Below are 9,504 nucleotides of genomic sequence, written 5' to 3' on the forward strand. Positions count from 1 at the left end.
TGCACAAAGACCATTTGCCTTGTTAATATAATTGTGTTCAGTGTTTCTTTGTTGTTGAACATTAGGGTTTTTTCAGTTTTGTCTACTACAGATTACATTGCAATGAATATTTTCATAACTTCGGGGCACTGGGGTGGCTCAGTCAGCTATTATGTCAGCTATTATGTCAGTCATATTATGTGGGAATTAACTGAAAATTTCTGTAAAGTTTTTTCTACACAGAATTCTAACAGCATAGTCAAACGTGGGTTGAATGTCTGCTTCATAAATTACCCAGTTCTCGTTTTTTCTTGATGAAAGCACAGGATACTGGGGGAGATGTTCTACACCTAAGTCAAATTCTTTGGTACTTGTTGGTACCAAACAGTTCTCTTATTTAAAAAGATGAACTGCTGTGGGCGTCTGGGTGGCTCCGACAGTTAAGCTCTGCCTTCAGCTCAGGTCATGATTTCAGGGTCCTAGGCTGGAGCCCGCATCCCCGCATGGGCCTCCCTGCTCAGCGGGGACACTTTCTCCCTCTGCCCCTACCCGCCTCCCCGCCCCACCCGCGTTCTTGCGCGCGCGCTCTCTCTCTCTCTAATAATAGTCTTTTAAAAATTAAATTGTTATGATGACTTCATTTACAAACTGTCTCAAAGTACCGAAGTGGACGATGACGCCAGCTGAATCTAGGAGGCAGAGTGTTAGCTGCCGCGCCAGGAGGAAGCCCCGGGCACCTACGGGAGCCTCGCCACCCGCCCGTTCCACGCTCACCACCCGCGGGTCCCACGCTCTCCACCCGCTGCGGCCATGGGGTTAGGGAGGGGACGGGCAGCGTTGCTGGCCTGCGGCCCAGACCGCAGGCCCCTTCCTGCTCTGCGCGCCAGCTCTCGCCCGCCTCCGAGCCCAGGTCCTCGCGCGGCTGAACCGCGATCCCAGGCCGGGCAGCGGCGCGGCGTGGGGGGCGGAGGGCGGGGCGGCGGCCGCGGCCAGCTCCGGGGGCCCGCGAGGCGCTGAGGGCGCGGGGGGCAGGCAGGCGCCGGGGCCGGAGTGTCCGGCGGAGGGGGCGGCGCCCTCGGCGTCTCCGTGACTGCGCCTCGGCGCCCCCGGCTCGGCGGCTCCCGGGATGCGCGGAGGCGGCGGCGGCGATGGCGATGATGCCTCAAGCCGGGCCTCGTCCCGGGCGGCGGGCGGAGCTGGGGTCCGGGCTGCGAGATGGAGGAGGGGGGCGGCGCTGCGGCCACCGGGCAGGTGAGAGGCCGCGGGCCCCTGAGGAGGATGCCCCGCGGGGGCCGGGAGGGCCGGGCCCCGGGAAGCCGACGGCTTAGGAGAAGCTGGGCTGCGCTGCTCCAGGCCCGGCCGCGCGCACCTGCCCTCCTGGCGCGGCCTGCGTGGAAGCCATCTCGCCCCTGCGGGGCCGGCTCCCGGGCTGTGCCGGGACGCAGAACCGGTTCCCCACCGCCCTTGCCCTGTGTGAGCTCTCAGCCCCCCACCAGCCCTCCGCCGACTATCTTGCAAGATTCCAGGTCCGAAGTAGGCCTTTCTTACCTTTCGCACCCCGGGGAGCGCCCGCTCACCGCTAGTCCCTGGCTGGGGTCGACCTCCCCTTCCCAAATCCTCGCTCTCCATCCCCAGATTTGAGGGGGAACCTCCTTAGCCTCCCCATCTCCCTCATTCACTGACCCTACCCCAACCCGTCAGCTGCTCCGGGCTTCAAGAGGTAGTTGAACTGGGGAGAAAGAGCATGGGCTCTGAAATCAGATAAATCTAACCTGAATCTTAGTGACCTTGGGCAAGTCATCTCACTTCCCTGAGGCTTTCCTGATTAATACAAATACAATGGGGATAATAATAGCACAGAACCTTGCTCTCTGTGAGGGTTAGCCTGTGAAAATGCCTGTCCTCAAGGAATTTAAGGCATTAAGGGGTGGGGGGAGGGGGGAGTTGGAAGAATTCCAGCCAGGAGCTAACTTGTAAAAGCTCAAACAAAACGTTTTCATATGGACTAAAATATTAAGATAGCACATCAGATTATCACAGGCTTTTCACACATCTTAGTGAGAAATCATTGCCACTTTACACAAATTTTCTTTTCCTATTCCTTGCTTACTAGTTACTTTAGGATCCCCCCTCCTTAGTTGTAACAAGATGCACATAGATATGAATTCATTCTAACTGTGGCTAACAGGCCCGCCAAAGACTGGTGTTCCAACTTAAAATTTTTCCGATTTTATGACTTTAATCACCTACTTATGGTGCCAGAAATAAAGAGCCTCTAGTATGCTTGCATTGAAAGGAACGTTGGTAATCTGTATTTACTATATAGCAGTACCAAATAAGCATTCATTCACCACCCCTGCGCAGAGAATCACTGAATTTTATAGAGCTACCATCATAACTTGGTTCAAAACAACGATCTCAGCCTCCTCTTTCTTAAAAGTCCCAGAAGTGGGTTTACTTTTCCTTCTTCTCCTTTACTCTGTAAGTTTGTCTACCAAAACTTATATATATATATATATTTTTTTTAATTTTACTTATTTATTTGACAGACAGAGATCACAAGTAGGCAGAGGCAGGCAGAGAGAGAGAGAAAGGGAAGCAGGCTCCCTGCTGAGCAGAGAGCCCAATGCAGGACTCAATCCCAGGACTCTGAGATCATGACCTGAGCCGAAGGCGGCAGCTTAACCCACTGAGCCACCCAGGCGCCCCAAAACTTATATTTCTGTTCTATGTTCTGCTTTTCTTTTCCTTCCCGGCCTCTCATTGCTTTCTTTTTTTCCTAATGCTCCAATAGGAATGACTTATAATTACTTTATGCCACAACCATAATTATCAACTTTGCCAAAAAGGTACATGGAAGTGTGTCCTGTGTTCCTATTTGAGTTCCAGGAACTTAGAGTTGGGGAGGGATTGTAATACCTACTTCATAGGATTGTACTGAGAGTGAAGTAAAGTTTGATAGCTTGTGTAAAGCTTCTGGTATGTATGCTAATCACCCAGTAAATGAAGGCTGCTGTAACTATCTTCTGACCCGAGGACGGCCCCTTTCTCTTTGTTGTTATGCTGAGTTGAGCCGGTAGGGACAAGTGTCAGCTGTAGAGAGTACCTGATTAGCTTCTAATTCATGCCCTACTGCTTTAAATTAGGAGCTCTCTCTCCAGCTCACTTTCCTTATCTGTAAAATGGGGATGAGTTGTAATATTTCTTGGTCCTGAGGATTCAACAAGTTAATAGCATAGAACACTGAGAACAGTGCCCAGCACATCATAAGCACTCAACAAAGTTAACATATTATTAATGATACTGATAATTATATTACTGACCTAGAATTATTTTTTTTTAAATTTGAAAATTTTTAAATACATTGAAAAAATTATAACCGTGAAGAAAGTGGAAGTTGGCCCTCAGCAATTCCAAATCTTTTTTTTCTCCTGCCTCTTATTCTTATCATTCCATCTTCCTCTTGACTGTTCTGTTTCCAAATAATCTCCTAGCCTGAGGTCTCCATAGTCTCCAGCTACCCCACTTCTTCATTACTAACCACTTACTCGATATTTCTCTTAGCATCAATTCCAGATGCTTCGTACTTCTAATTTCCCAAACCCAATTCCTACTTCGATCTTCACCCCTGTTCATTTCCCTGCCTCCAAAGTGTTTCCCCTTTGCTAGAAACAATAGTATCACCTCTCTGCCTTCCTGCCTCCTCAAACTGAGTTTTGTTTGCTGTTTCTCTTTTCATTAGCTAATACCAATCCTCCAATTAACAATGAAAAAACAAACAGTAAAAGTTGTTTCTACTATGGAGCTATCAAAAAGGGTTTAGAAGCAGGCACAGTGTCTTTAAGTGAAAACGGTAAGCTATCCATTATTTTTTAATTTTAATCAAGATATAAAAGGTAGAAATTTATATTTTTCCCTTACAGAAATTTTATAAAGAAAGTACAGAAAAGCTGGTCTCCTTGCCAGTGGAGAAATTCATCATAATGTCATGATCTTTACTGTTCGACCATTGAGAATAAAGAGGCCATCTCTGGAGCGCCTGGGTGGCTCAGTGGGTTAAGCCACTGCCTTCGGCTCAGGTCATGATCTCAGGGTCCTGGGATCAAGCTCCGCAACGGGCTCTCTGCTCAGCAGGGAGCCTGCTTCTCTCTCTCTGCCTGCCTCTCTGTCTACTTGTGATCTCTGTCTGTCAAATAAATAAATAAAATCTTAAAAAAAAAAAAAAGAGGCCATCTCTTCCTTCATAAAGAATATATATACCAATATACCATTAGGTATATGGACTTCCCCAGGACTGAAATTTGTCCCCTTCTCACTGGCATAGCCATACCTACTACTGAATGCAGAGAGACTTCTCTTCGGGTAGCTGCTCAGAGCCCTTAGGAATCCATCGTGGACCTGGCCCCTCTTTCTCTCTGCCCCAGGATCCAGCAACTGAAGGGTTAACCCTTGACACAGCTAGAGGCCTCTGGGACCCCTTAGGAGCTGGTGATTAAATATTTGGGACATCACTGCTGGACTTCCCCAGTGCCATTGCTCCTAAAATGCTAAATTCAAGCAATACATTTGAGTTGTCAAGAGCAATGCACCAGTCTCTAAGGTACAACTTCCCACTGGAAGCATCTTTCAGAGCAGAGAGGGCACCAGGCCCCACAGGGCTCTGGGATCTGGAATAGCGGAAGATGTGTGAGAGTACTTTAAATCTCACTGGAGGAAAAAAAAAAGTTGAAGAGAATAAAGAGCAGGAAGAAAGAGAAGTTAATTCTTTCAAAACAGAGGCTAGGTCTTACTCCTCTGTCCACCCACAGACCCTAGCATAATGGTGGCATAAAGTGTGCACACGATAAATGTAAACTGAGCCAATGAATGCCTGAGTGGATGTGTGCCTCCTGCTTCCACGGGAGGATATTGCTGTTGGAATAATAACTCACCTCTGTACAGTGGTTGAGAGTTGACAAAAGGGTGCTCACCTTGTTAATCTTGAATATAATTGACACCCATGAATGCTTTCATTTTTGCCTCTCAAACATAGTCCACAAAATTTTTTCCAAAGGAAGATGGGGAGTTGGCCAAGAAATTACCAGCAGGGAGAAGAAATGATACATGATAGAAAATAAAGGTTTGTTCCTAGGAAAAGAAATAGGATTTGTTGGAGCGCCTGGGTGGCTCAGTAGGTTAAGCCTCTGCCTTAGGCTCAGGTAATGATCTCAGGGTCCTGGGATCACCCAGGGATTCTCCTCTCAGCAGGGAGCCTGCTTCCCCCCACCTCTGCCTGCCTCTCTACCTACTTGTGATTTCTCTTTCTCTGTCAAATAAATAAATAAAATCTTAAAAAAAAAAAAGAAAGAAAGAAAGAAATAGGATTTGTTAGCGATTTGTGGGGGCCACAGTGTACTTCAGCAATACCCTCTGGCTTGTATCTCAAGCACATGCTCTAAGAGCTATTCCTGTCCTCCCAGCCTGCCTTCCCCCCAGTCCCTGTCCCGCCCCTCCCCCCACAGGGGGCTCCTCCTCAGCACTACTCCCTTCAGCCTCTCTCAGCCTCTACCCCAGGGTGGATTAGGTTCCCCTTCTCTTACTCTATCACGTCATTTACCACATTAGGCTTTAAGTAGGGTGTGATCTCTTTGGTGCAATAATGTTCTTGGATCTCCAGCCTGAGGCACCAGAAGATTTCTAAGAGTAACACGTGCATACCCTTCAACCAGAAACTCAAAGGGTGGGGCCCAGGAATCTGCTTTTTTTAACCCACTCTCTAGGTGATGCTTAAATGATTTTGCAAACCTCTATGCCAGAAAACCTGAAATTAGCTGGAAGAATGTATTTTGAGGTGTTTGTGTCTTTTCTGTGTTGGGCCTTGTGAGAAGAAATGCTTTCTTTGCCTCAGGTCAGAGCTAAAATAAAACCCTAGTGCTTTTGTACAAAATCCTGAAATCACGCTGCTCTCTCCATTAATTCTGTCTCTGGGTGTGCATTTCTGTGCGCAGGCTTTTCTGCCTTGGGCCTCTTTTGTCGCACGTGGTGCAGCTGTGAGTCCAGGCCCTGACTCCCTTGCCCCAGAAGGAAGAGTCCTTCCCGTCTGAAGATGAACTCCATGGAGCCCCTGGAGGTTGGTCCCAACGGGACTTGGCTGCGCGCACCTCGCTCCCAGGGAGGAAACAGCACTGCCGTCCCGGGGGACCTCCAGCACCTCATCCACACGGCCACTTTGGTCACCTGTACTTTTCTACTGGCGGTCATCTTCTGCCTGGGCTCTTACGGCAACTTCATTGTCTTCTTGTCCTTCTTTGATCCAGCCTTTAGGAAGTTCAGAACCAACTTTGATTTCATGATCCTGAACCTGTCCTTCTGTGACCTCTTCATTTGTGGAGTGACCGCCCCCATGTTCACCTTCGTGCTCTTCTTCAGCCCTGCCAGCAGCATCCCGGATGCTTTCTGCTTCACCTTCCACATCACCAGCGCCGGCTTCGTCATCATGTCCCTCAAGACCGTGGCGGTGATCGCCCTGCACCGGCTCCGCATGGTGCTGGGGAAGCAGCCCGACCGCACGGCCTCCTTTCCCTGCACCGTGCTTCTCACTCTGCTTCTCTGGGCCACCAGTTTCACTCTGGCCACCCTGGGCACCCTGAAAACCAGCAAGTCCCACCTCTGCCTTCCCATGTCCAGTCTGACGGCGGGAGAAGGGAAAGCCATCGTGTCTCTGTACGTGGTGGACTTCACCTTCTGTGTGGCGGTGGTGTCGGTCTCCTACATCATGATTGCGCAGACGCTGAGGAAGAATGCTCAAGTCAGGAAGTGCCCCCCGGTCATCTCAGTGGATGCTTCCAGACCGCAGCCCTTCATGGGGGCCCCCGGGAAGGGAGGGGGCCATCCCGTGCAGTGTACCGGGCCTGCTCTCTACCGGAACCAGAATTACAACAAGCTGCAGCACATTCAGACCCATGGGTACACCAAGAGCCTGAACCACATGCCCACCCCGGCAGCTAGCCGGCTCCAGCTCGTGTCGGCTGTCAACCTGTCCACGGCTAAGGACTCCAAGGCAGTGGTCACCTGCGTGATTATTGTCCTGTCCGTCCTGGTGTGCTGTCTTCCCCTGGGGATCTCCTTAGTGCAGGTGGTCCTGTCCAGCAATGGGAGCTTCGTCCTCTACCAGTTTGAACTGTTTGGATTTACCCTCATATTTTTCAAGTCAGGGTTAAACCCTTTTATATATTCTCGAAACAGCGCAGGGCTGAGAAGGAAAGTGCTCTGGTGCCTCCAGTATGTCGGCCTGGGTTTCTTCTGCTGCAAACAGAAGACTCGACTTCGAGCCATGGGAAAAGGGAACCTGGAGGTCAACAGAAACAAGTCCTCCCATCATGAAACCAACTCTGCCTACATGTTGTCTCCAAAGCCCCAGAAGAAATTTGTGGACCAGGCTTGCGGCCCAAGTCACTCGAAGGAAAGTGTGGTCAGTCCCAAGATCTCCGCTGGGCATCAGCACTACGGTCAGAGCAGCTCAACCCCCATCAACACCCGGATTGAACCCTACTACAGCATTTATAACAGCAGCCCCTCCCAGGAAGAGAGCGTCCCGCAGAATTTACAGCCAGTAAACTCTTTCGGATTTGCCAATTCCTATATTGCCATGCATTATCACACCACTAATGATTTAATGCAAGAATACGAGAGCACGACGGCCAAGCAGATCCCAGTGCCCTCTGTTTAGTGTCCTGGAAGCTGGAGACTCATGCACAAACTGTTTTTGTTTCGGATACTAATGGATTTCTTTTTCACTTTTGTGAGACCAACGGCAGATGAAAACTTAACCGGTTCAGCAGGACGGTTGGCAGTTAGGATTTTCTTCTGTCTGAAGTATTGGCATCTATCAATTCGCTTTGCGGTTTCCTGACGTTTTAAGATTTGATGTAAACATTTATAATTTAGATTTTTACCCTGACCTGTGCTCTGATCTTTGGTACTAAACTTTTAAACCGATGCCAGGAATGATCAAGCTAAACTATTAAAGGAGAATGAACAGTTTGTGACCGTTTGAGTCCGTGTTTCGGGTCTTCAAAGTTCACACGAGCTGGATTTTTTAAATGTGAGGGTGTAATCTTCACTGCAGTGAAGTTTTCCTTAATTGAACTGTAAATTTTGATTCTTTGAAGTGTTGAAATGGGGAACAATGCACTTTTTTGGTAGCAGGCTTATTTGAATAAATAATACATTGTCAAAGCAGAAAGTCAGAAACATATTCTCAGTAATTACCTTACCCAAGACACACAGGCATTAGGTATTTTGCTTTCCTAAGACAGTCAACCAAGTATTATGATTGCTACCATTTCTCATGATAGACGCTATTATTTTGTGTGAATTGACGCTATTATCTTGTGTGAATTGACTAACTGTCTAACTTTTTTTTTTTTTTAAGAAATATGTTTTTGCTTGCTTAAAATGTATCATTCTATTTTGGAATGAGCTTACCCAAGAAACCTAGTGAAGAGGACTGTACTTATAGTAGAGGACCCTGATTTCTGGGAGCAGAGGCACTAACTGGTCCTCTGAGCCAGGGTGTTGGTGATGTGGGAAGCAACCTGGACTCCTGCCGCGTGTTAGATGATCTCCATTATTGCTTAAGAAGGTGTGAGAACGAGATTGGGAGCGTTTACCCTGTTCCGTCTGTGTGAGGGTGGTTTGTTAACAAGCTGACAAAGAGTATCCAAGTAACTATTTCAAAATAATTTTTTTGTCTTTGTTTAAATATCACTGAGGTAGAAACATTCTTAAGATTATGTGTTTTCAAACTAATTGTGCTGTTTCTCTCCCATTAATCTTGGCAATGGGTGATAAGGAAAACTAGATTAAGTATTTCTAAGCCTAAAACTAATTTTATGACCTACTCTGTAATTCCTAGCGTAACAACGGTAAATTCCTATTTTTACGTAAACTATTTTCATTATACAGTTAGCTTTTGAACTTGATACAACTTTCAAACTATAGCTGTTAGACTCAAGACAAGCGTCAAGATCCAAAACCTATCTTTAGAAATTGTTATATTCCAGAACCGTTACTGCAGGTTGGAAGGAACTGTTGTTTTGGAGGAAGGTATTCAATGTACGGCTCCCTCTCCAGGCTGTTCCCAAATACAAGCACACCGCGAAGCGTAGAGAAACCCCTAGTCACTGCTCAGCCTGAGATCTGCGCAGCCTCATCCAGCTGCTGTTTTCCAGCACCGACCAGTCATTCTGTTTGGGGGGTTTAAGGAGGAGATATGGGTTTTATTTTCTTTTTAAATTCACCTTTTAGGACTTTCTCCTTCCCTTCCTTCTCTCCTTTTCTTCCTTTATCTTTGCTATTTAAATTTTCTAACAGAAGAGAAATATCCACTCTATCACATTTTTTTCTTGTTTGTAATTGAATGCTGTTTTTGGAAGTCACTACAACCTATTTCAATTATGCTTTTATATTTTTAATACAACACTGTTTTCATTCGTTAATACTCCCACGAGATAGGTTAGTCTATTACCCCTTTTTAACAAAGAA

The 9,504-nt window shown here is 47.3% G+C and overlaps 1 protein-coding gene across 1 annotated transcript; it reads left to right on the forward strand.

Annotated features, from left to right (window-relative positions):
• The first annotated feature begins 1,122 nt into the window (after positions 1–1,122).
• On the forward strand, positions 1,123–8,334 carry GPR75 (G protein-coupled receptor 75). Its single transcript, XM_032877784.1, has 2 exons — positions 1,123–1,230; positions 5,967–8,334. Exon 2 carries the CDS (start codon positions 6,065–6,067, stop codon positions 7,685–7,687), a length of 1,623 nt encoding a protein of 540 aa, XP_032733675.1. The 5' UTR covers positions 1,123–1,230; positions 5,967–6,064; the 3' UTR covers positions 7,688–8,334.
• The last annotated feature ends 1,170 nt before the right edge of the window (positions 8,335–9,504 follow it).

This window comes from Lontra canadensis, unplaced genomic scaffold (assembly GCF_010015895.1).
Source record: "Lontra canadensis isolate GAN:19392208 unplaced genomic scaffold, GSC_riverotter_1.0 scaffold61, whole genome shotgun sequence".
In the NCBI taxonomy this organism is placed as follows: domain Eukaryota; kingdom Metazoa; phylum Chordata; class Mammalia; order Carnivora; family Mustelidae; genus Lontra; species Lontra canadensis.